Genomic DNA, 27,498 nt, shown 5'->3' with positions numbered 1-27,498 from the left:
GGGAAGTGCAGAAGATATATTATCCCATCATCGCTGCTCTTGGCGTTCCCTGTAAGTGTCGCTGTTAACTCCATGCATCATGTTTAACTGTGGCATTTCTCCTCTGTACTTCCGGATTCCTTTCACTCTCTCAGCTCATTGATGGTCCTGGTAAGTAACATATGCTGAATTAGTGCTGTTGATGGTGAAGAAACATGAAGACAGAGATTTTGTGAGCTAAATCACAATTTGCCTCAGTGTCCCCGAACAGGTGAAGTGTGGCGACTCGGGGATTTTTCATAGTAACTTCATTGCCGTGTTAATGTAAGTGTATTTGTGACATTAATCAATGCATTTTAACTTTAAGAACTTAGATTCTGTATCTATTGTGGATAGTTTGATCCTGTTTGGTTCTTTATTTCACAGTCCATTGCTGCTTTTCCAATGCCTGTCTCCAACAGGAGAAACTCTCACAAAGAAGACACTCAAGTATACATAGTCATGAAAATTCTAATTTCAGACTGAAATCTCATTGAATACTGCTGCTTTTTCTTTGCAAACTCCCTTACAGTGAACTTAGTGACGATTGTGATCCTATCTCAAGGACGATGTGGTCTCTCGAAATGTGTCGCTCGATACCTGGTTTCCATGGCAGTGGCAGATCTACTGGTTATTATAGTTGATGTGATACTCAGACAGATTCCCATTGCTCACGTCACACACTTCCTTTTTGTACGGAACATTAAATTATGTAATATACACGGCGTCCTGCTTTATGCAATAACTGACTGTTCAGTCTGGTACACAGTTGCTTTTACCTTTGATCGATTTGTGGCAATTTGTTGTCAGAAGTTGAAAGCAAAATATTGCACAGAGAGAACAGTGACCATAGTTGTGGGAAGCGTGACGGTGCTGTTCTTATTGAAAAATACTTTCTGGTATTTTATTTTGAGCAGTGAATATCTACTGTTTAACATTCCTTGGTTTTGTTACGTGTTAGAGACCTTTCTTTTTTCAAGGGTATGGGGAGCAGTAGAAACAATACATTATATTTTAACTCCGTTTGTTCCTTTCTTTCTGATCCTTCTGCTCAATGCGCTGACTGTTAGACACATTCTGGTGTCGAGCGGGGCCCGGAGGAGACTCCGGCTCCACAGCAGTGGGAAGAATCCCAGTGATCCTGAAATTAAGAAGCGAAGAAAATCCATCAGTTTACTCTTTGTCATCTCGGGAAATTTTATCTTGCTCTGGGTGATGTTTCTGGTGAATTCTATATGCTTGCGAATTATCACGTTTCAAAATAATGCACCATTTGGCATTTTTGATGTCCTCCAAGAAATCGGTTTTATGCTTCAGCTTTTGAGTTCTTGCACAAATACCTGCATTTATGCAGCAACTCAGAATAAATTCCGTAACGAATTCAAGTCTGTGCTGAAATATCCAATCACTCTGATCTTGAAATGTTGCTGGGGAAACAAATAGAAATTAAAACATGCCCAGCTGGCTCTGAGAATAGAAACAAAGAGCAAAACATCCCGTAATCGATTGCTATTTCATTGTTAGCTTCAACAAATATGCAGCAATTTGACTTCATGCGAGAAACTGGATAAATCATTCCAATCTTTAACATGTTAACAAAATACGATAAACAAACAACTTTCCACCTGGATCAAATAATCTGCTTGTTCTTTCTCTTGTTGTATATTTTTTATTCATTTATGTGATGTGGGTGTTGCTGGCTGCAACCAGCATTTATTGTCCATCCCAAACTGCCCCCCATTTCAGAGCACATTTGAGAGTCACCCACACACCTGGAGATCTGCAGTCTCATGTCGGCCAGACCAGGTAAAAATGGCAGATTTCCATCTCTAAAGGTCATTAGTGAACAAAATAGGTTTTTCCAACAATTGGCAATCATTTCATGGTCATTGTTCGACTTTTAATTCTAGATTTTTATTGAAATCAAATTTCACCAGTGGCCGTGGTGGGATTTGTACCTGGGTCTCTGGGTTACAAATCTAGTGACGATACTACTGTGTCACCATCTACCTCGGCATGTGTTTGTCTTAACGTGCCATGGAAAAGACGCAGAGATCTCAGGTAAAAACCATCCACATGATAACTGAGCCACAATGAAGATTGGTGATCATTGGGTTCTGTAGATGCTATTTGTTCACCAGATGGACAACTCATCCAATGAATAGAGGGCAATCATTTCTTTGTCAATTAAGATTGACTTCATGGTATTGGAGATTGAAAAATAACTTTAAAACTTCACGCACACCCTGGCTGGGATTCCCCCAAACAGATTCTAAGAGCTGAATTTGTGTAAAAACTGCTTTTTTCAGCAGGAGTTTCAAAATGATGGTGGATGGTGGGGTTCATGGGGTTGGGATGGGGGTCATTGGATGGTGGCAGAGAGAGAGAAACATTTTGTCCAATTATTCATCCCAGCTCCCCACCCCCTCCCAATAACCAGCGTTCCCATGAGTCTGGACGATGGCAACCCAACACCATCCTTGGTGTCAAGCGCCACCTCAATGGGTTGCCTTCCAATAACAAACTGGCCATGGTAGGCAGGGAGAGCATACCGGTGGGAGCGCGGGGGTGCCCATTGTGGACCCTTAAGGCATAAACGTTGATGCTGGTACTGCACTGCCTTCCGGGTATGTGTTTGAGTTCAGTCGCACAGGCAGGGGCAGCCTCCTGACTATCACCAGCTGGGTTCCACGAGGTGGTGACCTTCCTATAAAGTGGCGACCAGAACTGCACACAGTATTCTAGCTGTGGCCTCACCAAATCAAGACAACTCCAACATGAATTCCCAGCTTTTGTCATCTATCCCTGGAATGAGAAAAGCAAATGTCCCAAATGCCTTTTTCACCATCTTACTAACATGCCTTTGAGCTTTCAGAGATCTGTGGACAAACGCGCCAAGGTCCCTTTGTGCTTCAGGAACTTCCTAGTGTCACGCCGTTCACTGAATAATTCCTTAACAAATTACTCCTTCCAATGTGTATCGCCTCACACTTTTCAGGGTTAAATTCCATCTGCCACTTACCCGCCCATTTGACCATCCCGTCTATATCTTGCTGTAGCTGAAGATACACAATCTCACTGTTAACCCCCCCGGCCAATCTTTGTGTCATCGGCAAACTTACTAATCCTACCCCCCCAAAAGTGCTCTCTGTCTTTTAATTAAATGATAAATAATAGGGGACACAGCTCAGATCCCTGTCGTCACAACTGGACACTGGTTTCCAGTCACAAAGGCAGCCTTTTCTTATCCCCCTCGACAACTGAGCCAATTTTGAATCCACTTTATTAAAGTTACACTATATCCCATCTGCATTTGATTTCTTTATAATTCTCCCATGTGGGACCTTGTCAAAGGCTTTGGGAAATCCATTTCAACTCCATCAACTGCTCTACACAACTGGTCACCTTCTCAACAAATACTATCAAATTCGTGTTAATATCACTGGGCCATTGCCTCCCCTGCCTCCACTATTTTGAGTGTCACGAGTAGGCTTACATTAACATTGCAATGAAGCTACTGTGAAAATGTAGTCACCACATTCAGGTGCCTGTTCGGGGACACTGAGGGATAATTTAGCATGGCCAATACACCGAACAAGCATGTCTTTCAGACTGTGGGAGGAAACCGGAACACCCAGAGGAATCCCATGCAGACACAGAGAGAATGTGCAACTCTGCAAGGACAGTGACCCAAGCTGCGAATTGAACCTGGGTCCGTGGCGCAGTGAGGCAGCAGTGCTAACCGCTGTGTCATTGTGCTACCCAGTTCTTTCCCCAGTACTGATGATTGGCCTGGATTAGAGAGATTTCATGGATTGAAAATAGTCACATCTTCTGTATTTCACTCATTCTCCAAATCCTTCTGTTCTGTTCATTGGCTGTTCTCTCTCTCGGGCTCAGTTGAATATCTGATGAGGATATTTTCTCTGCCGTCCAGTGCTCTGGCCATCGTACCATCATGGAACTGGCATTCCATCTGAATGAATCTGGGGGGGCAGCCGAACATTGACATGATCCTCCACAGGCCTTGTCGGCTGACAGTGTCGACTTCTATCAGGTCACCCCTGAACCTCCGTCATTCCTGTGGGAACAAACAAACTTTCTTCAACTTCTATGTTCTCCTCATAACTGATGCGTTCCATACCAGGCTGGTGCATGAATTCAGTCTTTTTAATGTTGATGGTGAGTCCAAAGTTAACACAAAGCTGTGGAAAATTTGTCCAAACTGACTTGTATCTCTGGCTCTGAGCCAGTATGTGGAGATGCCGGCGTTGGACTGGGGTAAGCACAGTAAGAAGTCTGACAACACCAGGTTTAAGTCCAACCGATTTATTTGATAGGAAACTGACAAGCTTGTGAGTTTCCCATCGAATAAATCTGTTGGACTCAAACCTGGTGTTGTCAGACTTCTTACTGTGTCTGAGCCAGTCTACAGGGCACAGTCATTGGCAAAGAGGAAGTCTCTCAGAACAGTCTCCTTCACTTTAGAAATAGCTTGAAGTCTCCTCAGGTTGAAGAGTTTCCCATCCACTCTGTACTTGAGGCTAATTCCAGCAACACTGTCCTGGAATACATCATTCAGCATGGCAGTAAACATCATGCTGAACAGTCTGGGTGTTTGATGCCATTGGTACCATCCTGGTAAATCTTTTCTGCACCCTCTCCAAAGCTTCCACATCCTTCTGGTAGTGTGGTGACCAGGATTGAACTCTATATTCCAAGTGCGGCCTCACTAAGGTTCTATAAAGCTGCAACATGACTTGCCAATTTTTAAAATCAGTGCCCCGGCCGATGAAGGCAAGCATGCCGTATGCCTTCTTGACTACCTTCTCCACCTGCATTGCCTCTTTCAGTGACCTGTGTACCTGTACACCCAGATCCCTTTCCCTATCAATACTCTGCCATTTACTGTATATTTCCTATTTGTATTAGACCTTCCAAAATGCAATACCTCACAATTGTCCAGATTAAACTCCATCTTCCACATCTCCACCCAAGTCTCCAACTAATCGATATCCTGCTGTATCCTCTGATGGTCCTCATCGCGATCCGCAAATCCACCAACCTTTGTGCTGTCTGCAAACTTCCCAAACAAACCAGTTACATTTTCCTGCAAATCATTCATATATATAAATAATTATAAAACTATAATGTAATAACTATTATATAATTAATAATTAAAATTATCATTATTATATAATAAATAATTATAAATGAATAATAAATAAGAGCCAGAAGGGGTCATGAGAAGGCCTTGGTGGGTAAGATTAAGGAGAATCCCAAGGCCTTCTACAAATATGTGAAGAGTAAAAGGATGAGAAGAGAAGGGATTGGACCTATAAAAGGTGAAGGGGGAAAAGTCTGTGTGGAACCGGAAGAAATGGCAGAGGTGCTTAATGAGTACTTTGCCTCGGTATTCACGGTGGAAAGTGATCTGGGAGGTTGTGCTACAGGTTTGCGGCGGACTGAAAAGATTGAGTGTGTGGATGTTTAGAAAGAGGATGTGTTGGAACTTTTAAATTCTATAAAGATAGATAAGTCACCGGGACCGGATGGGATGTACCCCAGTTTGCTGCGGGAGGTGAGGAAAGTGATTGCAGAGCCCCTGGCGATGATCTTTGCGTCGTCGATGGAGACAGGAGAGATTCCGGAGGATTGGAGGATTGCGGATGTGGGTCCTATTTTCAAGAAAGGGAACAGGGATAGCCCGGGAAATTACCGAGCGGTGAGTCTAACATCAGTGGTTGGTAAGTTGATGGAGAGGATTCTGAGAGACAAGATTTATGAGCATTTGGAGAAGTTTAGAATGATCAGAAATAGTCAGCATGGTTTTGTCAAGGGCAGGTCGTGCCTTATGAGCCTAGTTGAGTTCATTGAAAATGTGACTGAACACAGTGACGAAGGAAGAGCAGTGGATGTGGTTTACATGAACTTCAGCAAGGCGTTTGATAACGTCCCCCATGCAAGACTTCTTGAGAAGATGAGAAGGCATGGGATCCAAGGGGCTTTGGCCTTGTGGATCCAGAACTGGCTTGCCTGCAGCAGGCAGAGGGTGGTTGTGGATGGGTCTTTTCCTGCATGGAGGTCGGTCACCAGTGGAGTGCCCCAGGGATCTGTTCTAGGACCCTTGCTGTTTCATAAATGACCTGGATGAGGAAGTGGATGGACGGGTTAGTAAGTTCGCCGATGACACAAAGGTTGGTGATGTTGTGGATCGTCTGGAGGGATGTCAGAAGTTGCAGCGAGACATAGATAGAATGCAAGGCTGGGCGGAGAAGTGGCAGATGGACTTCAACATGGATAAATGTGTCCAGTAGGGTGAAGGAATACAATATCAAGGGTAGGAGTCTTAGCAGTGTTGAGGAGCAGAAGGCCTCGCAGGTGGAGGATGTGGTCAAGAAGGTGTATGGTGTACTGGCCTTCATTAATCGAGGGATTGAGTTTAGGAGTCGGGAGGTAATGCTGCAACTTTATAAGACCCTTGTCAGACCCCACTTGGAGTACTGTGCACAGTTCTGGTCGCCTCACTACAGGAAGGTTGTGGAAACTATTGAGAGGGTGCAGAGGAGATTTACAAGGATGTTGCCTGGATTGGGAGGCATGCCTTATGAAGATAGGTTGAGGGAGCTGGGACTCTTCTCCCTGGAGAGACGAAGGTTGAGAGGCGACCTGATAGAGGTTTATAACGTGTTGAGAGGAAAAGATAGGGGGGATTCTCGGAGGCTATTTCCCAGGGCTGAAATGGTCACTACAAGAGGACACAGGTTTACGGTGCTGGGGAGCAAGTAGAGATGAGATGTTCAGGGTAAGTTTTTCACTCAGATGGTGCTGAGTGAGTGGACTCGGTGCTGTCGTTGGTGGTAGAGGCGAACTCGCTGGGGTCTTTTAAAAGACTTCTCAATGAGTACATGGGATTGAATGAGATTGGGAGTTACAGATAGTTCTATGGCCTGGTAGGTATGGATGTGATGGGTGCAACTTGTGGGCCGAAGGGCCTGTTTGTGCTGTAGTGTTCTATGTTCCACATCAGCAGACAATTATTGGGAGGGTCTGTCAATGTGGAAGTTGATAGGAATTTCAGATCGATTCAGAGAATCATAGAATTCCTGCAGTGCAGAAGCAGGCCATTCAGCCCATTGACCCTGCACCTATAACAATCACACCCAGACCCTATACCTGTAACCCCATGTATTTACCATGCTTGTCCCCCTGACCCTGAGAGGTAATTTAGCATGGCCAATGCACCTTACCCACAAATCTGGGATGAAACCAGAGCACGCGGGGGAAACCCACACAGACACAGGGAGAACGCGTACACTCTACACAGTCACCAAGGCTGGAATCAAAACCGTGTCCCTGTCATTGTGAGGCAGCAGTGCTAAACATTGTGCCACCGTACCACCCGGCATTCATTGCCAACAGTGGGTACCATTCGGGAAAAATCCCAAATTCCTCAATGTGAGAAGCGGGACAGGGAAGGAAAGCGGAATTCTTTTCCACAATTCTGATCTTAGCCGTGGAAATTCTGAAAGCCGGGGTCAGGGGTCATGGGCAGGAAGCGAGAGCAGCTTCTCTGTGAGCGTCTGGCTCATTTCTGAAGCATGAGACGACCAATAGATTTCCTTAAAGCCAGGCCACTGTTTGAATGTTTGGTCATGTGAATGCGCATACACTACTCATCAGCTTTCATCATCGTTCTCATCACTGCGGAAAACTGTGAAATGATTCACTTTGGAAGGAGCAACAGGAATACAGAGTACTGGGCTAATGGTAAGATACTTGGCAGTGTGGATGAATAGAGAGATCTCGGTGTCCATGTGCATAGATCCCTGAAAGTTGGCACCCAGGTTGATCGGGTTGTTAAGAAGGCGTACGGTGTGTTAGCTTTTCTTGGTAGAGGGATTGAGTTTCGGAGCCGTGAGGTCATGTTGCAGCTGTACGAAACTCTGGTGCAGCCGCACTTGGAGTATCCCACACTTCAGGTCGTCACATTATAGAAAGGATATGGAAGCATTGGAAAGAGTGCAGAGCAGATTTACAAGGATGTTGTTTGGCATGGTGGGAAGGTCTTATGAGGAAAGGCTGATTGACTTGAGGCTATTTTTGTTAGAGAGAAGAAGGTTAATAGAGGCATAAAAGATGATCAGAGGATTAGATAGGGGGGACAGTGTGAGTCTTTTTCCTCAGATGGAGATGGCCAGCATGAGGGGTCATAGCTTTAAATGGAGGGGTGATAGATATAGGACAGATGTCTTTACTCAGAGTGTAATAAGGGAGTGGAATGCCCTGCCTGCAATAGTAGTGGACTCACCAACATTAAGGGCATTTAAATGGTCATTGGATAAACATATGGATGATATTGGAATAGTGTAGGTTAGATGGGCTTTAGAATGGTTTCACAGGTCGGTGCAACATCGTGGGCCGAAGGGCCTGTACTGTGCTGTAATGTTCTATGTTGTGTGGAAGTGGGGAGATTGAATGGCCACATCAGTGTCAGCACAGTGGCACAGTGGTTAGCCCTGCAGCCTCAGAGCGCCAGGGACCCGGGTTCAATTCAGGCCTTGGGTCACTGTCTGTATGGAGTTGGCACATTTTCCCTGTGTCTGCGTGGGTTTCCACTGGGTGCTCCGGTTTCCTCCCACAACCCAAAGATGTGCAGGTTAGGTGGATTGGCCGTGGTAAATTGCCCCTTAGTATCAGGGGACGACGAGGGTCAATGCATGGGGTTATAGAACATAGAACATTCCAGCGCAGTACAGGCCCTTCGGCCCTCGATGTTGCGCCGACCAGTGGAACCAATCTAATGACCCTCTAGCCTAAACTATTCCAATGTTATCCATATGCCTATCCACTGACCATTCGAACGCCCTTAAAGTTGGCGAGTTACTGCTGCAGGCAGGGCATTCCACGCCCTTACTACCCTCTGAGTAAAGAACCTCCCTCTGACATCCGTCCTATAATTATCACAAACCACACAAGTGGTTCATTCCAGCACAGCACGGCCAAGCTGTGTGACATCTCCCAGCCAGCCACACCCTGTTCAGGAACCAGATCAGAAACTCCAAGGTAAAGTTAACAATACTTTTCACTGTATACTAACACATGGGACAAGAATAAATCAAATCCAAAAAAAGACAAGAAGTGAAGTGACGGAGAAATGGGCCATTTTGGCAGGTTTTAACTAGTGGAGTACGATCAGGGTTTGTGCTGGGTTTTCACCCTTTTACCATCGGTATTAATGCCATCGGTGTTTTTTCATTTATTCATCACAAGCAGGCTTACATTAACACTGCAATGAAGTTACTGTGAAGTTCCCCTAGTCGTCACAGTCCAGCTCCTGTTTGGGTCAATGCACCCTGACCAGCATGTCTTTGAGAGGAAACCGGAACAACCCGGAGGAAACCCACGCAGACACTGGGAGAACATGCAGACTCCACACAGACAGTGAGCCAAGCCGGGAATCAAACCAGGGTCCCTGGCGCTGTGCCAAACACTGTGCCACCGTGCTGCTTACATCATGAAGTTAGACTAGACCGTGTGAAGATAATATGTTTCACTGCGGGTGTGATTCCACTGAAATACTGGGGAGCTTTTATCAAAACAAACTTTATTTAACAACACAATTTAATTAGAACAAGAAGAATTAGCTCAATTTTTTACTCTTCTACTAAGGGTGGAACCCTTAGGAGTATTGACAGGCAGAGAGATCTTGGTGGACGTGTCCACTGATCACTGAAAGTAGCAACGCAGGTGGGTAAGATGTTAAGAGAGCAGACGGCATGTCTGCCTTCATCGCTCAGGGCATTGAGAACCTGAGCCAGGCCTCATTTAGAAAACTGTGTATAATTCTTTTCGCCGCACTCCCAGAAGGATGTGGGTGCTCTGGAGAGGGGACAGAAGAGGTTTCCCAGGATGTTGCCTGGTCTGGAGGGTATTAGCTATGAGGAGAGGTTAGAGAAACTCGATCTGTTCTCACTGGAGCGACAGAGGTTGTGGGGCAACCTGATGGAGGTCTCCAAGACTGGGTGGCGTGGACAGAGTGAATAGTCAGATGCTGTTCCCTAGGGTAGAAAAGCTAAGTTCTAGGGGACATCGGTTTAAGGTGTGTGGGGAAAAGTTTCGAGGAGATGTTACACAGAGGGTGGTGAATGTCTGGATCGGACTGCCTGGGGAGGGGGTGGGGGCAGGAACGATAGCAGCATTTAAGGGGCAATTAGATGGAGACAAGAACAGGATGGGAATAGAAGGATACGGACTCTGTAAGTGCGTACGGTTTTAGTTTAGGCAGGCATCATGATCCGCACAGGCTTGGAGGGCCGAAGGGCCTGTTCCTGTGCTGCACTTTATCCTTTGCTCTTTTATCAATTGAAATACTTAAACATGATGAGATACAATTCTTTAACTGCGAGCGGTTTCTATTAGTTCCAATTTAAGCAATATTCCTCTCATAGACTGAAACTCTCCTTCAAAATCAGTTGGAGAAACAGACAGGTTGAGGTGAATTACTGATTCTCCAGCCTCTTCATCCCTCTGGGCAGAGATACAGAGAGACACATGTCTTCAGACCCTCAGACAGCAGCCTCCAGAGGATGACCTCTCTTCACACAGCAGAACTCCAGAGAGAGAGAGAGAGAGAAGCACTATCACCCCCACCCCACACCCACCACCAGCCCCGGAGGGTCTCCCACATCCTTGCAGTCTGCTGTGCTCTCAAGAACTTGTGCTACAGAGGGGAGACCAGCTGTGCCTGGAGGAGATGGAAGAGCTTCACATCTCCTTGGCTGAGGAAAATGTTGAGGAGGGCTGTGAGGGTGACAGCACAGAGGAGGAGGTGGAAGTAGCCTAGGAAATGGACAGGACCCGACTGGGCCAAAGCGCTAGGAATGGTCTCATTGTGTCTCGCTTCAGGACAAGGAGCGACTCGCTCTCTCACCATGGACACCAACATCTCACCAGTGAGGTGGTGCCAGTAATGTGCTCCCAGGCTGTTGCCTGGTGTCACGGACAGGGCACTGAAGCTATTGGTCAGAACCTGTGGGTGATGAGTTGCATTGAGGACAGAGCGATGCTCCTCTCACCCTCAGCAATGTGTCTCACTCCGGCCTGACAGAGAGCCTCACATGTCCTACCATCGAATGGGCTTATTATAGGATTCAGAAATGTGGATACACAGCGTTTACTCCAGGCCCCACCCACATCAGGGAGCCGGGTGTTCATTATCCATCTCACAGCCGAGGTGGGCAGCACCTCGACAGCCCCTGGCCTTGAGCTCACTGGAGGACAGTATTAGATATAAGAGGGGTTTGCTTTGATGGAGGGAGGGGTGGGTGGGGATCCTGTGGAGAGGGGTGGGTGGTGGGGGGGAGTGGTGTTCGCTCTTCCATGCCAGCAGCAGCGCCTCCTTGCTGCATCGCTGGTGTGGGCACTGCCACCCTCACACTCCACTGAGATGAGGCACTGGGTCAGCAGAAACAGACAAGGTGGAGGCTCGGTGGGTGAATATTCGATCCAATGGTGACCGATCCACACTGGTGCCGATATTCACCCATTAAGTGCCGACACTTTCTGAATCTTCCACATCCTTCCACTCCATCGAGATCCCTCCCCAGGATCCACCTCCAGCCCAGGTGGAGGGGACTTCCATGCCCTGTTGTGTGAGTTGACCTTGGAGGGTGTCCTGTGGGATGGGGAGGGGAGGGGGGAGGGGAGTGGGGGCTGTGGGGGGGGGGTGGGGGTGGGGGGAATGTCCTTGAGGGTGCTTGTGGGTCCGAACCTGCTCTCGGGCAGCACGGATGTTTGACTACTGCCCTCCCTGGAGGTGTGTGAGTGGCAGGGAGGGGTGGGGTGGGGGGTGTCAGAGAGTTGGATGCCCCTCGTTTCCCCGGCAGGCAGTGGCGGATTAACCATTAGGCTGAGCAGGCTTAAGCCTCGGGGCCCGGAGGGAGGGGGTGGGGGGGGGGGGCACGGGAGGGGGAAGCAAAAAAAATTGGTTTCCCCCTTTTAAGGGTGAATAAATTTTCATAACTATAGCCCGTGGGTGAATTAATATAACAAATACCTATAAATAGAGAAGCTTCACCCCCAGACTTGTACTACATGCAAATAAATACAAAATAAATGCAACAAAGAGTTTATTGTCACGCTATAACATGTTATACATACTTACGGTGCACATTGAATCAAACACGCTTCGATCTGTTGATTTACACGCTGTCATCAACACTTTTATAAACCAAAACACGGAAGATTTTTAAAGTACAAGTGTAAAGAAAATGAGAAATAAATGAATAAAAGGGCTGGAATTGATTGATATAACTTTCTGAGATTATACATGTGGTACATTATATATAGTACAAGGATATAAGTTATCTAACGTCACTTTATTCTATTCAATGAAGGGTGGGTCAGGGGGCAGGGGGGAAAGGTCAGGGGGCCTTACTAAAGCTCAGCCGAGGGCTCTGGGTGGGAGTTAATCCAGCAGGAGGGTCCCGGGCTGGACTCCTGCTGATCCTCTTCCCTTCAGGCTCTCAGGGGAGGGAGGGGCAGCTGGAGTCAGACCCCACCATCCCCTGGTGCTGACACTTGTGGGTCCCCACGTCCTCCACCCTGGACACGGACCTCGTGACCTGAGCCACGGTGCGGACATCTGCTGCCATGGAGCGCCCGTCCTGCGACAAGCTCACCGTCCTTGCGATGCTGGCCTCAGTGCCCTGCAGAGATAGTGTCACCTCCTGGGACACCCCCTCACTCCCCTCCCCCAGTCCCTTCACCCCCTGGGACACCCCCTCACTCCCCTCCCCCAGTCCCGTCACGTCCTGGGACTCCCCCTCACTCCCCTCCCCCAGTCCCTTCACCCCCTGGGACACCCCCTCACTCCCCTCCCCCAGTCCCTTCACCTCCTGGGACACCCCCTCACTCCCCTCCCCCAGTCCCGTCACGTCCTGGGACTCCCCCTCACTCCCCTCCCCCAGTCCCTTCACCCCCTGGGACACCCCCTCACTCCCCTCCCCCAGTCCCTTCACCCCCTGGGACACCCCCTCACTCCCCTCCCCCAGTCCCTTCACCTCCTGGGACACCCCCTCACTCCCCTCCCCCAGTCCCTTCACCTCCTGGGACACCCCCTCACTCCCCTCCCCCAGTCCCGTCACGTCCTGGGACTCCCCCTCACTCCCCTCCCCCAGTCCCTTCACCCCCTGGGACACCCCCTCACTCCCCTCCCCCAGTCCCTTCACCCCCTGGGACACCCCCTCACTCCCCTCCCCCAGTCCCTTCACCTCCTTGGACACCCCCTCACTCCCCTCCCCCAGTCCCTTCACCCCCTGGGAAACCCCCTCACTCCCCTCACCCAGTCCCTTCACCCCTGGGACACCCCCTCAGTCCCCTCCCCCAGTCCCTTCACCCCCTGGGACACCCCCTCACTCCCCCTCCCCTCAATTCTGGGCCCTCTCTCCCCTGCACAGTCAGGGTTTACACAGGGACTGGCTCGATAGATTCCTGATGTCTCCCTGAGCCTTCTCCTGAATTTCCTGGAACACCAGGAGTTGCTTCTCTCCAGCGATGTGTCACCAAAACCCCTCCAGCCTGAGCAAGGGAGCCTGGACAGAGATGACGGGAGTGGGGGGAAGTGGGGGAGGTGAGTGGCTGTGCGGACCACCCAGGTTCCAGCATCCAGAGGCACAAGGGGGTGAAGGAGCCCCTTCACTCCGCCAGGAAAAGTGGCAGGATGGCATTGCAGCAACACTCTCCAATATGGACATCAAGCAATGAGACTGTGTGAGTGAGAGAGGGACTGACTGCTGGGCTGAATGTGTCATCAACCTCAGAAACACACGGCACTGAAGCCAAACCCTGTGAGGGTTCTGCTTGAGAAAATGATTGGGGAACGAGCCCCAGTTCACAGCCCAGTATGTGGCCAGTGGATGCAGAGACACAAGGGGATTGGGTGTGACTTAATGTGTCAATAAATGTCCCCATTATCCTGAAGCAGAGGGGTGTGTGTGTGTGTGTGTGTGTGTGTCTGTGTGTGTGTGTGTGTGTGTGTGTGTGTGTGAATGAGTGAGAGAGTGAAGGAGAGAAGGAGGGAGGGAGGAGGAGAGGGAGGGAGGGATCGAGGGGCGGACATATGGATGGATGGGGCCGGACAGCTGCAGCTGTGCCAGATGTGGAGGTCCTGGGGCCAGATGAGGAGGAAGTGATGGAGAACAGCGGTCAGGAGACAAAGTTAAAGTTATCACAGACAAGATGGAGTCAAAGACAGCAGCCGCCTCTCTCTCAGACACTGATGTCACATCAAGATGTAATGTGAGGAAAAGAGAATGAAGGTGTGAAGAGGCACAAAGTTGGTCTGGCTGTTGAAGCATTGCACACTTATTCACCCACAGCTGTGGGGGGTAAACGTCTGCTTTGCCCTTCTGGCTGGAAGAGGATGTGGCTTTAAAAATTGTTGTGGGGGTGGCAGGGACGAGGCTGGTGGAGGTGGCGACCATCCTGGCATCTCAGTGGTTTCCTGCTGATGGGATCCTCATTCTGTGTCTCATTCCTGCACAAAATCAGATCAAATCAAATGGTGTCTGACCTCCCTGGCACATCTCTCCATGAGCCTCACACCTCTGGGACATTCCTGGCCTCTTCCTCAGAATCCTCACCATCATCCTCAGTGTCTGAGTGTGTCTCCTCTATGTCTTCACCTGGGACTTCCTCTCCTCATTACAAAGCCCCGTTTTGAAATGTACATCCCTCAATTCACCCTCAGACACTGTTAGCCTGCCCTCTGTTAAGCTGCAGCTCTCCCTCTGAGTGTGGACCTTCCCTTTGTGGCATAACTGTCCCCCCTTAGACGTTCAGGACCCGTTATCTGACAGGACGCTCCCGTCCTATCGGCCAGACAACGTCTGCATTCTGACTCCTTTACCCCCAAACCACCCACCAATCAGTTTATTGCCCTTCCCCACTCATAATACATTGTCTAAACGCACTTTTGCAAGGCCTTTGACAAGGTCCCGCATGGTGGGTTGCTGCAGAAGGTAAAATCTCACAGGGTCCAGGGGAAGGTAGCCAATTGGATCCAAAATTGGATTGAGACAGAAGACAGCAGGTGGTTGTAGAGGTTGTTTTTGAAATTGGAGACCCGTGACCAGCGGTGTGCCTCAGGGATCGGTGCTGGGACCACTGCTATTTGTCATTTATATGAATGATTTGGATGACAATTTAGGAGACAGGGTTAGTAAGTTTGCAGATGACACCAAGCTTAGTGGCATAGTGGACAGTAAATAAGGCTATCCAGGATTCCAACAGGATCTTAATAAATTGGTGGGTACAATTTTGTCTTTTAAAAAGCATTTAGGTAGTTAGACGGGTAAGTTTGGTATCGAGGGACATGGCCAAACAGGGGCATTTAGAACTAGCTTAATAGTAAAAGCTGGGACAGCATGAAGAAGTTGGGCCAAATGGCCTGCTTCCACGCTGTTAACCTTTGTGATTCTTGCCAACAAGAACAAGTCCATGTCTGTGAACATTCTCCTCACCCCTCCCTCTTTGCCTCAGAGACCCCCACCCACCACTTATCCAAACTGACCACTTGACCTGGTGCTGCTCAGCTTGACCCTAAGCCCAGCAGCATGAGTTTGTTGTTTGCTGCTGACCTCACCTTGATGGTCAGACTTATTGTGGAAAAGTTGTAATTTAATGAATGTGCATGAGATTCAGAAGTACAGAAATGATTTCCCCATCAGCAGACACCTTGAGTACCGTCTGCCACTGAACTGCCGCTAATGTAATCCAATAAACGCATCCGGCCATCAGGAAAGGGAGATTTCAGTTCCTGTCCGATTAAGTCACCCTGTCAGCCACATTCCCTTTCCTGATGGTCCAAATAAATTCAAACCAATATTGTGCTATTGAGCAAACATTCTAAATCTCAGGGAATCACTTCTTTTCATCATTGAATAATCGCACAATTTTAATAAAGGGATATTTAAACACATTCCTCAACTGCTCTCTGAACTTAGCCTGAACCACCACGTAAATATAAGTGTTTGTACAGCAGCTCAGGAGCTGCAGCATGAAGCCAAATTCAGCTACAATTAGATGCATGTCTACGGATCGATATCGCAACAACCACATGCGGTACCATATGGAATATACCATAAATGTTGACCACAACAGGATGAAATTTGCTGAGAGACTAAAGAGCAAAATGATGGATTTCCTTCGCTTCTCCATCTCTGGGAGACTTCAAGCTATTTCTAAAGTGAAGGAGACTGTTCTGAGAGACTTCCTCTTTGCCGATGACTGTGTCCTGTAGACTGGCTCAGACACAGTAAGAAGTCTGACAACACCAGGTTTGAGTCCAACAGATTTATTTGATAGTAAACTCACAAGCTTGTCAGTTTCCTATCAAATAAATCGGTTGGACTTAAACCTGGTGTTGTCAGACTTCTTACTGTGCTTACCCCAGTCCAATGCCGGCATCTCCACATACTGGCTCAGAGCCAGAGATGCAAGTCAGTTTGGACAAATTTTCCACAGCTTTGTGTTAACTTTGGACTCACCATCAACATTAAAAAGACTGAATTCATGCACCAGCCTGGTATGGAACGCATCAGTTATGAGGAGAACATAGAAGTTGAAGAAAGTTTGTTTGTTCCCACAGGAACGACGGAGGTTCAGGGGTGACCTGATAGAAGTCGACACTGTCAGCCGACAAGGCCTGTGGAGGATCATGTCAATGTTCGGCTGCCCCCCCAGATTCATTCAGATGGAATGCCAGTTCCATGATGGTACGATGGCCAGAGCACTGGACGGCAGAGAAAATATCCTCATCAGATATTCAACTGAGTCCGAGAGAGAGAACAGCCAATGAACAGAACAGGAGGATTTGGAGAATGAGTGAAATACAGAAGATGTGACTATTTTCAATCCATGAAATCTCTCTAATCCAGGCCAATCGTCAGTACTGGGGAAAGAACTGGGTAGCACGATGACACAGTGGTTAGCACTGCTGCCTCACTGCGCCACGGACCCAGGTCCAATTCGCAGCTTGGGTCACTGTCCTTGCAGAGTTGCACATTCTCTCTGTGTCTGCATGGGATTCCTCTGGGTGTTCCGGTTTCCTCCCACAGTCTGAAAGACATGCTTGTTCGGTGTACTGGCCATGCTAAATTATCCCTCAGTGTCCCCGAACAGGCACCTGAATGTGGTGACTACATTTTCACAGTAGCTTCATTGCAATGTTAATGTAAGCCTACTCGTGACACTCAAAATAGTGGAGGCAGGGGAGGCAATGGCCCAGTGATATTAACACGATGCTATGAATCCAGAAACTCAGCTAATGTTCTGGGGATCCAGATTCGAATCCCACCACGGCAGATAGTGGAACCTGAATTCATTAAAAAATATCTGGAATGAAGAATCTACTGATGACCATGGAACCATTGTCAATTGTCGGAAAACCCACCCGGGTCACAAATTTCCTTTCGGGGAGGAAATCTACCTTCCTTTCCCGGCCTGGCCTACATGTGACTCCAGAGCCACAGTCATGTGGTTGACTCTCAACTGCCCTCTGAAATGGCCTAACAAGCCATTCAGTTCAAGGGCAACTAGGGATGGGCAAGAAATGCTGAGCAGCCAGTGATGGCCATGTCCCACAGAGGAATCAAAAAAACTCAACACTGAATTCAGAGTAAACGGTGCAGCTCGATAATCAGTCCCAAATGTTTGATCTTATTCATTCATGGGATGTGGACATCATTGACTGGGCCAACATTCAGAGAGAGATCATGCCTAACGAATTTGATAGTATTTGTTGAGAAGGTGGCCAGTTGTGTAGAGCAGTTGATGGAGTTGAAATGGATTTCCCAAAGCCTTTGACAAGGTCCCACATGGGAGAATTATAAAGAAATCAAATGCAGATGGAATATAGTGTAACTTTAATAAAGTGGGTTCAAAATTGGCTCAGTTGTGGAGGGGGATAAGAAAAGGCTGCCTTTGTGACTGGAAACCAGTGTCCAGTTGTGACGACAGGGATCTGAGCTGTCTCCCCTATTATTTATCATTTAATTAAAAGACAGAGAGCACTATTAGGGGGGTAGGATTCATAAGTTTGCCGATGACACAGAGATTGGCCGGGAGGTTAACAGTGAGATTGTGTATCTTCAGCTACAGCAAGATATAGACGGGATGGTCAAATGGGCGGATAAGTGGCAGATGGAATTTAACCCTGAAAAGTGTGAGGCGATACACATTGGAAGGAGTAATTTGTTAAGGAATTATTCAGTGAACAACATGACACTAGGAAGTTCCTGAAGCACAAAGGGACCTTGGCGCGTTTGTCCACAGATCTCTGAAAGCTCAAAGGCATGTTAGTAAGATGGTGAAAAAGGCATTTGGGACATTTGCTTTTCTCATTCCAGGGATAGATGACAAAAGCTGGGAAGTCATGTTGGAGTTGTCTTGATTTGGTGAGGCCACAGCTAGAATACTGTGTGCAGTTCTGGCCGCCACTTTATAGGAAGGTCACCACCTCGTGGAACCCAGCTGGTGATAGTCAGGAGGCTGCCCCTGCCTGTGCGAGTGAACTCAAACACATACCCGGAAGGCAGTGCAGTACCAGCATCAATGTTTATGCCTTAAGGGTCCACAATGGGCACCCCCGCGCTCCCATCGGTATGCTCTCCCTGCCTACCATGGCCAGTTTGTTATTGGTTGGCAACCCATTGAGGTGACGCTTGACACCAAGGATGGTGTTGGGTTGTCATCGTCCAGACTCATGGGAACGCTGGTTATTGGGAGGGGGTGGGGAGCTGGGATGAATAATTGGACTAAATGTTTCTCTCTCTCTGCCACCATCCAATGACCCCCATCCCAACCCCATGAACCCCCCCATCCACCATCATTTTGAAACTCCTGCTGAAAAAAGCAGTTTTTACACAAATTCAGCTCTTAGAATCTGTTTGGGAGAATCCCACCCAGGGTGTGCGTGAAGTTTTAAAGTTATTTTTCAATCTCCAATACCATGAAGTTAATGTTAATTCATAAAGAAATGATTGCCCTCTGTTCATTGGATGAGTTGTCCATCTGGTGAACAAATAGCATCTACAGAACCCAATAATCACCAATCTTCATTGTGGCTCAGTTATCACGTGGATGGTTTTTACCTGAGATCTCTGCGTCTTTTCCATGGTACGTTAAGACAAACACATGCCGAGGTAGATGGTGACACAGTAGTATCGTCACTAGATTTGTAACCCAGAGACCCAGGTACAAATCCCACCACGGACACTGGTGAAATTTGATTTCAATAAAAATCTAGAATTAAAAGTCTAACAATGACCATGAAATGATTGCCAATTGTTGGAAAAACCTATTTGGTTCACTAATGACCTTTAGGGATGGAAATCTGCCATTTTTACCCGGTCTGGCCAACATGAGACTGCAGATCTCCAGGTGGGTTTTAGTTTTGTTGACCATTTGGAAGTCTTTGCAAAGGTCGGGCCCTTGTATAAGAGGGATAGGGAACACTTAAATGGGAAGGGGATACATATTTTAGCTGGGAGGTTGGCTGGAGTGTTTAGGCTGGGTTTAAACTAGTATGGGGGGGAGGTGGGGAGGAGAGAGACAGCTCAGGCATTGGGAGTGAGTTGGAGGTCAGGGTAAGTCTAGTTGATCGGGAAATACCCCAGGAGAAGAAGGATCCGAGAGGGCCTGAGGGTCTTAGGTGCATCTGTTTTAATGCGAGGAGTGTGACGGGAAGTCGGATGAACTTAGGGCCTTGTTCGCGAGGAATTTAGATGTGGTGGCAGTGACAGAGACGTGGTTAAAGGAGAGGCAGGACTGGCAGCTAAATATTCCAGGGTATAAGTGTTTTAGGCGTGATAGGGGCGTGTTGAAAAGAGGAGGAGGAGTGGTGTTCTGAGTTAGGGAGCAGATCACGGCGGTGCAGAGGGAGGATAACATGGAGGGGTTGGGAATTGAGTCTTTGTGGGTGGAGTTGAGGAATAGGAAGGGGGCCATTCCTGTGCTAGGGGTGTACTATAGGCCGCCCGATAGCCCGCGGGCAGTGGATGAGGGTATATGTAGGGACATTTTGGATAAGTGTAGGATAAGTGGATAAGTGGATAAGTGTAGGATAAGTTGGATAAGTGTTGCTCATTGTTCCGTGGGAGCACTGAAGAGAGGCTGCGATTTGCGAGTGGAGAGCTTGTGGGTGAGTTCAGCGACTTTTTCTTTCTTTTAAAAACTAACTCTGTTTAGTGAGTTTAGTGGGGGTCTTTTTTTGATTGTTTTAAGTTTGACCCCGGTTTGACCCCGGAAGTAGTTGCGAGAGCACTCGGGTCAAGTTTTTTTTTCACCTACTATAAATTAGACCGGCGGGGATTCGATACTCTACACAGGTAGAGTATCCCAGCCCTCCCCCCTCCCCTAACCTAAAAAAGAGAGAGAGAGACAGAGGCTCTGTCTGAGAGCAGGTAAGACTGCTTTTGTTTTTGTGTGTGCTGTAAGGGCTTTGGCTCACAGGGCCAAGAGATAAGGTAAGTTATAAGTTTTTTTTACTTTTTCCTCTGGGTTGCTATAAGGGGTAAGTATGAGTGTGAGACCTGTATGTTGCTGCCAATGCAACATGTGGGCCTGCCAGACTTCCACACCTGTGCTCGGTGTGTGGAGTTGCAGACCCTACGAAACCAGGTTAAGGAGCTGCAAATGCAGCTCGAGGACCTTCGGCTCGTTCGGGAGAGTGAGGAGGTTATAGATAGGAGCTACCAGCAGGTAGTCACACCAGGGCAACGGGATGAGGGCACTTGGGTAACTATTAGGAAGGGAAAACACGGGTGATGGAGACCACACCGGTGGATGTCCCCCTTCAAAATAAGTACTCCGGCCTGAGTACTACTGGGGGGGACAGCTCATCTGAGGGAGGAAGCGGTGGCCAGGTCTCTGGAGCTCAGCCAGTGAGCCAAAAAATCAAAAAGGGAAGCAGAAAGGTAGTGTTAATAGGGGACTCCACAGTGAGGGGGGCGGACAGACGTTTTTGTGGACGTAGAAGGGAGTCGCGGATGGTGGTTTGTCTCCCTGGGGCTGGGATCCGGGATGTCTCTGGGCGGGTCCCAGACATCCTGAAAGGGGAGGGTGAGGAACCAGAGGTTGTAGTACATATAGGTACTACTGACGTAGGTAAGAAGAGGGAGGCACTCGTGAAAAGGGACTATAGGGAACTGGGTAGGCAGCTGAGGAAGAGAAAAGCGAAGGTAGTAATCTCAGGATTGCTGCCTGTGCCACGGGAGAATGAGGGAAGAAATGAAATGAGGTGGAGGGTGAATGCGTGGCTGAGGGACTGGTGTAGAGGGCAGGGATTTCGGTTCCTAGATCACTGGGACCTCTTTAGGGGTAGGTGGGACCTGTATAGTAAGGACGGGTGGCACTTAAATTCCAGGGGGACTAATTTCTTGGCGGGAAGACTGGCTAAGGCTACTGGGGGGACTTTAAACTAGAAAGGATGGGGGGAGGGAACTGTGATGGGGAGAGTGGGACGGAGGAGGTTCGCTCCCAGGTAGGGGAGGACCGCAGGCAGTATGGGAGGGAGGTTAGACAGGCGGTGGAGAAGGGAAATGCCCAGACTGCGGGGCTGAAGTGTATATATTTTAATGCAAGGAATGTAGTGAATAAGGTAGATGAGCTTAGGGCTTGGATTGCTGTTTGGGATTGTGATGTGGTGGCCATTACGGAGGCTTGGATGTCTCAGGGACAGGACTGGGTACTTCAGGTGCCAGGTTTCAGATGCTTCAAGAAGGACAGGGAGGGTGGCAGAAGGGGTGGTGGAGTGGCACTGTTGATCAGGGACAGTGTCATGGCTGCAGAGAAAGAGGATGCCGTGGAGGGAATGCCTACGGAGTCTCTGTGGGTGCAAGTTACAAACAGCAAAGGGTCGAAAACTTTGCTGGGTGTATTCTATAGGCTGCCCAATAGTGACAGGGAAGTTGAAGTGCAAATAGGGAAACAGATTCTGGAGAGATGTTTTAATAACAGAGTTGTCGTGATGGGAGACTTCAATTTCCCAAACATCGACTGGAATATCCCTAGGGTAAGGGGTCTGGATGGGGAGGAGTTTGTTAGGTGTGTTCAGGATGGTTTCCTGACACAGTATGTGGATAAGCCTACGAGGGGAGAGGCTGTACTTGACCTGGTACTGGCGAATGAACCAGGGCAGGTGATGGATCTTTCGGTAGGAGAGCATCTTGGAAATGGTGACCATAATTCTATCTCCTTCACAATTGCGTTGGAACGAGATAGGATCAGGCAGGCTAGGAAGGTGTTTGTCTGGGGTAAGGGGAGATACGAAGAAGTCAGGAAGTTACTTGGACAAATAAACTGGAAGGAGGCGTTCTTAGGGAAAAGTACTGAAGGAAGGTGGCAGATATTCAAGGAATGTGTGTCTGGAGCTCTGAATGACAACGTTCCGATGAGACAAGGGGGTTTTGGTAGGTCGCGGGAACCGTGGTGCACAAAGGCTGTGTTGAACCTAGTCAGGAGGAAAAGGAAGGTGTATAAGAGGTTCAGGGAACTCGGAGAGGTTAAAGATCTTGAGGAGTATAAAGACTGTAGGAAGGAACTTAAAAGGGAAATTAGGAGAGCCAGAAGGGGTCATGAGAAGACCTTGGCGGGTAAGATTAAGGAGAATCCCAAGGCCTTCTATAAATATGTGAAAGGTAAAAGGATAAGAAGAGAAGGGATAGGACCTATAAAAGGTGAGGGGGGTAAGGTCTGTGTGCAACCAGAAGAAATGGCAGAGGTGCTTAACGAGTACTTCGCCTCAGTATTCACAGTGGAAGCTGATCTGGGAGATTTTGTTATGGATTTGCAGCAGATGGAAAAGATTGAACACGTTAATATTAAGGAGGAGGATGTGTTGGAACTTTTGAATTCTATCAAGGTAGATAAGTCGCCTGGACCAGATGGGATGTACCCCAGGATACTGTGGGAGGCGAGGGAAGAGATTGCGGAGCCCCTGGCGATGATCTTTGCGTCGTCAATGGAGACGGGAGAGGTTCCGGAGGATTGGAGGATTGCGGATGTAGTTCCTATTTTCAAGAAAGGGAACAGAGATAGCCCGGGAAATTACCGACCGGTGAGTCTGACCTCAGTAGTTGGTAAGCTGATGGAGAGGCTTCTGAGGGACAAGATTTACGAACATTTGGAGAGGTTTGACATGATCAGGAATAGTCAGCATGGATTCGTCAAGGGCAGGTCGTGCCTTACAAGCCTAGTTGAGTTCTTCGATAATGTGACTGAACACATTGACGAAGGAAGTGCCGTGGACGTAGTGTACATGGACTTCAGCAAGGCGTTTGATAAGGTCCCCCATGCAAGACTTCTTGAGAAGGTGAGAGGGCATGGGATCCAAGGGCCTTTGGCCTTGTGGATCCAGAACTGGCTTGCCTGCAGAAGGCAGAGAGTGGTTGTGGATGGGGCTTTTTCTGAATGGAGGTCAGTCACCAGCGGAGTGCCTCAAGGATCTGTTCTGGGACTCTTGTTGTTTGTCATTTTCATAAATGACCTGGATGAGGAAGTGGAGGGATGGGTAAGTAAGTTTGCTGATGACACTAAGGTCGGTGGTGTTGTGGATGGTCTGGAAGGATGGCAAAAGTTGCAGCAGGACATAGATAGGATGCAGGACTGGGCGGAGAAGTGGCAGATGGACTTCAACGCGGATAAATGCGTAGTCGTCCATTTTGGCAGAACCAACGGGATGAACGAGTACACTATCAAGGGCAGAAGTCTGAGTAGTGTTGAAGAGCAGAAGGATCTTGGGGTCCGGGTCCACAGGACTCTTAAATCGGCCTCGCAGGTGGAAGAGGTGGTCAAGAAGGCGTATGGTGTACTGGCCTTCATTAATCGAGGGATTGAGTTTAGGAGTCGGGAGGTAATGCTGCAACTTTATAAGACCCTTGTCAGGCCTCATTTAGAGTATTGTGCGCAGTTCTGGTCGCCTCACTATAGGAAAGATGTAGAAGCTATTGAAAGGGTACAGAGGAGATTTACAAGGATGTTGCCTGGACTGGGAGGCATGCCTTATGAAGTTAGGTTGAGGAAGCTGGGACTCTTTTCCCTGGAGAGACGAAGGTTGAGAGGCGACCTGATAGAAGTTTACAAAATGTTGAGAGGAATAGATAGGGTGGATTCTCAGAGGCTATTTCCCCGGGTTGAAATGGTCGCTACGAGAGGACACAGATTTAAGGTACAGGGAGGGAAGTTCAGAAGTGATGTTAGGGGTAAGTTTTTCACTCAGAGGGTGGTGAGTGAATGGAATCGGCTGCCATCAGTGGTGGTGGAGGCGAACTCGCTGGGGTCTTTTAAAAGACTTCTGGATGAGTATATGGGGTTTAATGAGATTGAGGGTTATAGATAGGTCTGTAGGTTGGTAGGTGTTGATGTGATCGGCGCAACTCGTGGGCCGAAGGGCCTGTTTGTGCTGTAGTGTTCTATGTTCTATGTTCTAAATGACTGACCCCTGTCCTGAGGTGACTCTCTCCTCTTCTCATTCCCCCCTCCCCTGTAAGAAGTCTGACAACACCAGGTTTAAGTCCAACCAATTTATGTGTTAGTAAACTCAAGCTTTTGAGGTTTGCCCCTTCATCAGGTGAATGGAGAGTTCTGGCCTCAGACAGAGCATATAAAGCACAGACAGTTTACAGATTACTGATTAGAATGTGAATCTTTACAACTAACCTGCTGTTCAAGTCTTAAAGAGGCCGACAATGTGAGTGGAAAGAGCATTAAGCCCAGGTTAAAGAGATGTGCAATGTCTCCAGACAGGACAGTGAGGTTATGCAAACCCAGGCAAGTCATGGGGGTGAGATAGTGCGGCATGAACCCAAGATCCCGGTTGAGGCTGTCCTCGTGTGCGGAACTTGGCTATCAGTCTCTGCTCAGCGACTCTGTGCTGTTGTGTTGTGAAGGCTGCTTTGGAGAAGGCTTAACCAAAGGTCAGAGACCAAATGCCCATAACGGCTGAAGTGTTCGCAAACAGGAAGGGAACAGTCTTGCCTGGTGATTGTCGAGTGATGTTCATTCATCTGTAGTCTTGGCGTCTGCATGGTCTCCCCAGTGTACCATGCTTTGGGACATCCTTTCCTGCAGCGTATCAGGTAGACAACATTGGCTGAGTTGCAAGAGTATTTCCCGTGTACCTGGTGGATGGTATTCTCACATGTGATGTCATCCATGTCGATGATCCGGCATGTCTTGCAGAGGTTGCTGTGGCAGGGTTGTGTGGTATTGTGGTCACTGTTCTCCTGAAGGCTGGGTAGTTTGTGAACAATAGCCTGTTTGTAACCTGGTGTTGTCAGACTTCTTACTGTGTTTACCCCAGTCCAATGCTGGCATCTCCACATCATGATGACGCCCCCCCACCACCCAACAGACTCTTGCCAGCCTGGGGAGGAGGGGGGCACAGCCTCTTCGCACTGACCCTGTCAATCCCCCCACTGAAGAATTGTTCTAATGGGATGAGTTCATTGTTAACCCCAGTGTAGAACATTCTCATTTCACATCAGTTCTTCATTCCTTAAGCTGCTGTCTTTCAGATGAGTGGAGATTTCCTGATCTACAGCACCCACCTGAGCCACAGCCCAGAGTATCGTGGATCTGTTATTGTGAGAACCAATGGAGCTGTCGTTCCCATTGAGTGTCGTTATTTGAGGTGAGAATCTTTCCTCGATTGTCAGTAAGGTCTCCAGCTGCTCGTGACCTCTGACCTTGTCCTAAAATGGCTCCACTGTCTTTCCAGGAAGGGCAATGTGAGCAGTGACCCCATCAAACCCACCTGGATCCCATTCAGCTCCACCAGGTCTGGAGAAGGGTATCTGTCATTCTCACTGCGCCTGATGAATGGTATGTGATGGGTGGATAGTGAGTGATTTCCTGTCCTCACTCACTGGGAGTTATACCCACTGTCTCCAACTCTTGTCCTTCAGGTGACTGGCTTACAGAGCGTACTTCGACTGTCTACGACCTGAGTGAACTCATTCACGTTGAAGCCTCTGTTTCAATGAGCAACCACATGGCCCTGAAGCTCTACATTGACCGCTGTGTAGCTACATTGAGGCCAGGCCAGGACTCCAGGCCCAGTTACAGCATCATTGACTCCAATGGGTAAGGAGTTCTCTGCTTTCTCCAGCTCCTCCCATCTCAATGGCTTCTCTGGATTCACTTCATGTCTCTTTTCCCATCTTTCTTCAGTTGCCTCCTGGACAGCAAAGCTGAGGATTCCTTTTCAACCTTTGCGTTGCCAGGAGAGGAGCGGGAGCCGGACAAGCTCCGCTTTGACCTGGATGCCTTCCGCTTCTTTGGGGATGAGCGTTCCTTGGTAAGTGGAAGCTGATCATTGGGCTCTCCATGTTGGGAGGGAGTCACTCAATAAGCACTTGTGTTGAATGTGTCCCTCAGATTTTCATCACCTGTCACCTGAGAGTTGTTCCAGTGGATCGGAGAGATTCCAGGAACAAAGCTTGTACTTGGCAGAAGATGCAGAATGTGTGAGTTCCCCCTCTCTCCCTCAGGAATGTGTTTGTGTGGAGAAATGATGCACAACCTGGTTGACTGATTTCTCTTGTTTAGCTGGACCCCATTGGAGGAATCGAGCTTTGACATTTGTGCCTGTTGCCATGTGGGGAACTGTGGGACCACAAGGGATTTGGGATTTGGATCCAGAGGAAGGAGAGATCTTGGAGCTGAAGCTGGTAGGACATTGATCCTCGAGATGTGGGAGCTCCCCCCTTTCCCCCTCTCTAACTGGAATGGTTGATATTGCAGAGAGTGAAGCTGGATTGAAGTGGGAGGCTGAGGCCTCACTTGGACCCCTGCTCATTCTGGATACTGATGGGACCAAGCTGGCATCAGCTTCCCTGAATGAGGCTGAGGGAAGGATGGAGGAGAGGTCTCCAGGGGGTGAGTTGGCTGTCTGCTGGTTTCCATTTCCCCCTCAGTGTTAGCTTCACTAACCATTGGTTTCTCATTGCTTTGTAGGTGTGGAGTCTGAGGTGGTCCTGATTGTGAGCCTGACTGTGACAGCTGTCTCTCTGATCTCTGCTTCATTGATCACCTTGTTCCTGTACAGGAAACACAAACAAACTCTGTTCAACCAGTCATCAAATGATCAATAAAGCACCGCCTCCTTGTTTCTAGTGTCTGGGAGCTGATTGGTCAATGCATCCTCCATCTTAGTTCAATGGCTCCATGGGACTGATGGCTGGGCTGAGCCAATCCCAGCACAGAACTGGGCCTGCTGAGTGATTGGTTTACTGAGGGTTGAGAGAGAAACACTAACTCTCTGGATTTGATGGGCTGCTGCTGGTTTTCTGTCTGTTTCAGAGCCCAGTGTAGGGGAGGGGGTGTGATCAGGTCTGGGGGTGTCCATGTGGAGCTGAGGGTGCTTCATCTCTCCCCTGGTGATCACACCCTGGAGAGGGGCAGATCACTAAACCAGTT

The 27,498-nt window shown here is 48.4% G+C and overlaps 1 protein-coding gene across 1 annotated transcript; it reads left to right on the top strand.

The window, feature by feature from the left end:
• The first annotated feature begins 10,774 nt into the window (after positions 1-10,774).
• LOC145360960 (zona pellucida sperm-binding protein 3-like) lies at positions 10,775-27,173 on the top strand. The gene is made up of 9 exons (XM_080216465.1): positions 10,775-10,855; positions 25,596-25,711; positions 25,799-25,902; positions 25,986-26,163; positions 26,251-26,377; positions 26,458-26,546; positions 26,629-26,750; positions 26,824-26,958; positions 27,037-27,173. Exons 1-9 carry the CDS (start codon positions 10,775-10,777, stop codon positions 27,171-27,173), a joined length of 1,089 nt encoding a protein of 362 aa, XP_080072591.1.
• The last annotated feature ends 325 nt before the right edge of the window (positions 27,174-27,498 follow it).

Source organism: Carcharhinus amblyrhynchos, chromosome 33 (assembly GCF_965287045.1).
Source record: "Carcharhinus amblyrhynchos chromosome 33, sCarAmb.v2.hapA, whole genome shotgun sequence".
Lineage (NCBI taxonomy): Eukaryota > Metazoa > Chordata > Chondrichthyes > Carcharhiniformes > Carcharhinidae > Carcharhinus > Carcharhinus amblyrhynchos.
Note: the sequence above shows the minus strand (reverse complement) of the source record. Positions and strands in the feature narration are given on the sequence as shown.

Bases quoted from the DNA above. Each gene is read 5' to 3' on its own strand.
- LOC145360960 (XM_080216465.1), top strand. From the start codon at position 10,775: ATGGAAGAGCTTCACATCTCCTTGGCTGAGGAAAATGTTGAGGAGGGC. The intron at 10,856-25,595 runs GTAGCCTAGGAA...GCTGTCTTTCAG, and splicing joins GCACAGAGGAGGAGGTGGAA to ATGAGTGGAGATTTCCTGAT. The intron at 25,903-25,985 runs GTATGTGATGGG...CTTGTCCTTCAG, and splicing joins CTCACTGCGCCTGATGAATG to GTGACTGGCTTACAGAGCGT.